General features: G+C 42.8%; 1 protein-coding gene across 1 annotated transcript; it reads right to left on the bottom strand.

Moving 5' to 3' along the window:
* Positions 1–3,215: 3,215 nt before the first annotated feature.
* LOC119650335 (microfibrillar-associated protein 1) lies at positions 3,216–5,442 on the bottom strand. Its single transcript, XM_038052990.1, has 6 exons — positions 5,261–5,442; positions 4,943–5,198; positions 4,316–4,529; positions 3,987–4,259; positions 3,806–3,930; positions 3,216–3,745 (listed from the first exon to the last, which is right to left on the bottom strand). The coding sequence occupies exons 1-6, from the start codon at positions 5,328–5,330 to the stop codon at positions 3,310–3,312; spliced, it is 1,374 nt and encodes a 457-aa protein (XP_037908918.1). The 5' UTR covers positions 5,331–5,442; the 3' UTR covers positions 3,216–3,309.
* Between the last annotated feature and the right edge of the window lie 44 nt (positions 5,443–5,486).

The raw sequence follows: 5,486 nt of genomic DNA, 5'->3' as shown, positions 1-5,486 counted from the left end.
ACCGACTGACAAGTATTTAACAGCTGACTGATCGGTCACCCTGTGCTTGCGTTGGTGTTAATGTTGCTTCATGTAAGAGGTAATATTTGGGAAGCAGTATGAACTGAAACACTGAAACCGATTTCCATTCAATGGAAAGTTCAGGTGGATTTGCTTTCTGTCGAAGAGGGGAAGACCCTACGCCGCTAAAAAAGTATAAAATGACTCGGATGCCGGCACTGGCTCACCTTTATGAAATATTTATTGAAAGGTTCTAGTCCGTACAGTACGGTTCCTGATCCTTTCGTGGACAGTTTATCCTATTATGCGAGCGGAGTGCATTCAATCCAGTAGTGTCCGGATGGTTTAAGTGGTTAGAGCGCTTGGCCGCTGTAAAGGAATATCACTAGTGGTAGAAAGATTTGTTATGTTAGTTGAATGTCGGATACCAGCCGACTCAGCTGTGAATGAGTACCTAGGCCAAATCTGGGTAATAATCTCGGGCGAGCGCAATGCTGACCACATTGCCTCCTACAGTGTGCTGTAGTATATCGTTATGGTTTTGAATGACGACTCACAAACTTGAAGATTATGATCCAATATGGATTGTTGCGCCAACGGTTATTATTATTAATTCAATTTCGTTTAGCGTGATAGACTACCCGACCAGTTTGCTGTATATCATCCTCTTCAATATTGCCCCATAGTGTCTGGAAGGCAGATATGACTAAATGGGAAGGGCACATCAAGCGGTTTTTAGGGCTTCGGTAGCAAGACCGATTTCTGCCTCTTTCACTGAGCGGAAAACACCTGCCCCACAATGCACCATTCGAAGATACTCATAAACAACTCGAACCTGGTTTTAGCAGGAAATCTGAGAACATTGTCTGGTACTCCCATTGTTTGTCTTTGGCAATCGCAGATATCCGAGCTAAGCATCAGCGACCAAGTTGTCTTTACCGGACACATATATGAGTATCGAAATTGGCGAGGGGACAGTTTGTTGGGCTTCTGCCTTAAGGCAAAATTTAAAGAAGAGTGAACACGGTGAACAGCGAACCTTCAAGGGAAAAAAGTATTTGATGCTCAGACACGCGACTATTAATTCACGATTACAATGGCTGTAATTCCGTTGAATGGGATTCAACTGTTTTGAGCCAGTTTTGGCTGACTATCACCTACTGCTATATCTGAGGCATCCATGAACACGGCCAGGGGTGCATCCTGTTGAAGGAATGCTAAAATTGTAGCGTCTACCGTGATAGAACCAAACAGGAAGGTCTTAATTAAAGCCTGTGTAGTGAGCGGCTGTCTTTGGCAGCGGAAAGCTCACGAGCACTTGCACTTTGTCTGGGTCGGGTTATGTGTTGTCAGGGGTGATTAAATGGCCTAGAAATTTCACTTGTTACTTGAAAAAAATGCACTTTTCAACGTCAAGAATTAGGCCATTATCAAGGAGACGTTGAAAAATGCACTCGAGATGTGCAAAATGCTCGGACTCGGTGGCAGATTGGACCAGAATGCCATCCAAGTAGACAAACCGAAGTCCCAGTTTCGCAGTACAGACTGGATGAACCGCACAGGCCAAAAGTAATCTGTGTAAACTCGAAGAGCCCGAAATTGCTGACTTTTTAATATCTTGGGAACCAAATGCAAGGTCGAGAAAATCCAGTTTGCTAAATAATGCGCAAAGTTTTGGTTTGGTGGAATGGGGCGCCGGTGCGAAACCGTCTGAGAAGTCAGGCATCTATAATTTCTACAAGGTCTCCGTTCACAGTTGGGCTTGGGGACCAGATGGAATGGAGATGACCAGCCGCTATTGGAAGCTCTGTATATGCCCTGCTTAAGTAGCTGTCTAAACTCTTTCCGCGCAATGGCGAGTGGGGTGATAAAGGACACACCTTCGAGAAGATTGGGGAACCAGTACTGTTGTTGTGGTGCTGAATATCATCTGAGGGACTACGCTCGGTAGTGATGTTGCGATATTTTTGAAGAAGTGCTCGAATACGTAGATCGGAAGTGTCTTCAAAAATGATAGAAAAAGTGCTGGACGAGCAGGTTGAAATATTCCCCTGACGACTTAAATGAGGTTGTGATGTTTATCAGAGACTTATGCTGCATATCCACCACCAGCCCATAGTGACACATGAAGTCTACGCCTAATATGGGGACACGGATGTTAACCAAAATGAAGCGCCACGAAAAGGTCCTATGCAAACCAAGACTCTTGCCTACTTGCCTGCAGCTGTGAGTTGTGGCACGCGTGGAGTTTGCGGCCGCTGCGAAACCAAACTACCAGTATCAAGTTGAATCAAAGTGCAAGGAGCAAAGGACACATTTCTTCATGTAATTCTGTTCAAAATTGATTATGATTGATCCAATTATCTCGGCGGTGAATGGCAACTGACTAGTTTCTTTCGACATCGCAGAAAGAACTTTTTCGATACATTGGCGACATTGGCTCCGCCACACTAACCTCCTTACCACCGGAAACTCATCTACGTAGCAGATATAACGTTATTTTCACCAGATATAACATTATGCGGAATGGCATCAACACCAGTTCAGACTCTTCAACCAGAATATACGTTCTGCAACAACGGGGATATTCAAGATCAGCGATAATAGTGGAATTTCAATGCGGTGTCATTTGTCAGTTTCCTTAGGCTTTCAGGTAGTTCTGTCCTCGTGGTTTAATGTAATCAACCCGGATGGTCAATTGGATCATCTCTAGCTTCAAAAATCATTACAGATGACAATGGAGGAACTTCTAGTTTTAGATACTGGCGTTATGGAAGCTTATGAGCCGACCACTCCAGTCTGGACTAATAAGTTGGGAGGAAGTAAAATTTTTAATGGTTTTAGAAGATATTCCCGTTGAGGGTAGAGAATAGGAAGATGGTAGTAATCGAAAAACACAGGTTTTTTACAAGTTTTAATGCGACTACTAATGTACACACACTCACTGTTCTTACCCTAACTTTCGAAACATATACAAAATTTGCAAAGAATTATTTAGAAAATAATTGAAAATTAGAATTCTTAATCGCTAGAATCAATTTTAGGGCACGCAACTCATTCACCAACAAAACCCGAACGACTAGCGACCTTTAACATTATTATTATTAATCATTCACAGTAACCTGCGCATGGCCTGAATTGAGTTCAAGCACTTCAATGCCATAATGATTGCAGCCACGTTTACCTGGTTGTAAATGCATGAGAAAAACAATAACTGGAAGTACACGAACGGTTATATTCTAGCAAAGATATAATTATTAAAAACATGTGTTAAAATATCACTAAAATTAGTGTGCCCTTCAGCAATGCTCAGGTCATTTTCTTTCGCTTGGACAGCGATGGCTTGTCGAACACTTGCTTCATGCCACCAGCTTTTTCGTTGTGGAATTTGATATTGTTAGCAGTGTCGGAATACCACGGCGAGTCGAACTGTGTAGTATCCTGATCGACTAGATGCGTGTATTTTGTTCGACCACATCGACCAAAGTTCTTGACTTGCATCACCTTTGGTAGAATTGTCTTGTCGAAATGATCTTCCAAAGTAGCTTGTGCGAAGTCTCGTTTAAGGACATCATCCTCTTCGTCCAGATAGAAGGCACCACGATGATAGTATTTCTGCAAGAACTTGTACTTTCCTTTGATCGCTTTGTTTGTAACAAGTTTTGGGTTTTGTCGCAGTTCTTGGCGCCGCTCTTCGTCTGTCATATTGCGCATGCGCTCGATTTCCAGCTTTTCTTTCTCAGTTCTATAAGAAAAAAAATGAATGTGAACGTCTGCTAATAGTTAAATGCGCAACAATACTCACTGTTCCTTTTCTTCTCGATCGCGCTTGATGCGTTTCAATTCCCGCAATTTCCATGCCTCATACTCCACCTCATCATTTTCATCGTCAGTGCACACATCATTTAGATTAGGCTCTATATTGTCGGGCTAAATGGATTTGACGGTAAATTACAGGTCTTCTTTATAAAGTCTTCACCTCTTACCTTTGCCTTCTCTAAATCCTTTTTAACGCTTTCCTCAACTAATCTAAGCGTTTGTCGTCTTCGCTCCTTTGCAGCCTTCTTCATTTCTATCTCCACCTGCTTCTGTTTCGCAGCCTCTCTTTCTTTTTCAATAATGGTCGCTCTGTCTCGCTTCCGAACAAAGAGAGGCTTCAGCCGTGGCTCATTATCCTCTTCGCTTTCAGTTTCTTCTTCATATTCCGAACTTTCTGAATCCGACGACTCCGACTGTTTTTCTTCTTCTTTTTGCAAAACCTGATAGAACAAATCATTAACGCTTGCACGGAAAACCATGTTTGGACATTTCATACCTCTTCTTCCTTTTGTTGACGTAACATTCGCTCCCTGAGAATCTGCCTTCTGTTTTCGATTTCGGTGTCGCTCAAATCAGTATCGGACTCACTGTCCGAACCTAGAGTGATTTTTTTCGATCGATCCACGGGTTCTGCTTCTGGGACATCTTCCTTATCAGATTCATCGGATTCTACGATTTCAGGTTCGTGGATATGGCGATGCCGAGCCAGTCTAAAATGAATCAATGTTCAGGTTCGGTTAAGCATTGGACGAAGAAAAAATAAGTGAATCTGGGAGGAAGGGCGAGAGGTTTTTTCGCAAAAGATCGGTTCCTCTTACGCTACATAACCTAAGTGCTCATAGGAAAAACTTCCCGATACTCTTGGGTCAGACAATCTCGGGAAATGGCAGCTTTAATGGGGTTAAGTTAGATGAACTAATCAAAAACTTCAAAAACGTATCGCAAAAAATCCTAGCATAGGCAGTAGCTTGCCCTTCGTCCGCATGAAGACATAGTTCTACTTCCAGTTTGTTTGGCATTTGAGGACGCAACAAACACAACACACTTCACATGCGCATCTAATATGTATAGAGCTCGAATCTACTGGGAATCTCCGCTTGCGTTTCCTAGGACCCTCGCTTACCTGTCTTCGGTTTCCTCTTCTTCCAGTTGTTTCGCTTTGAGCCTTTTGAGGCGAGGATCATCCTCCTCCTCGGGCTGCTGTTCGCGACTGGCCAGTTCTTCTGTTTGTTCTGCATCTTCTCGGCGTACTTTTTCCTTTCTATGATCTATGAAGTCCTCAATGTCCGACTCGTCCTCCGAACTGCTTCCTTGAGCGTATTCCGGCCGCTTTCCAGAAATGTAGCGATGCACCTTCACTTTCTGCATAGAAATCTCACCTAAAATGTTTTGGTATTGATTTGTTAGGTTGGACTTTCGCGAGCAAATATTATTTCCTTACCTTTCTCATTTCGAACGGGAACAGCACCCGCGGTACTTTGTATCCCATATAAAACACTTGGGGCACTCATTTTACGCTGAAAAAACTAATCGATCCTGGCCAGGAGTCCCTCAAGCGACGACGTTAATAAAAATGCCAACAATGTTGACAGAAAACAATCTGATATATGTACTACATTTAGTTATATACTTCTACACATACTCTACTCGTTTTGTAGTAGAACATT

The sequence above is a fragment of the Hermetia illucens genome, chromosome 2 (assembly GCF_905115235.1).
Source record: "Hermetia illucens chromosome 2, iHerIll2.2.curated.20191125, whole genome shotgun sequence".
NCBI lineage: Eukaryota > Metazoa > Arthropoda > Insecta > Diptera > Stratiomyidae > Hermetia > Hermetia illucens.
The sequence above is the reverse complement of the archived record's forward strand: the minus strand, read 5'-3'. Positions and strand labels throughout refer to the sequence as shown.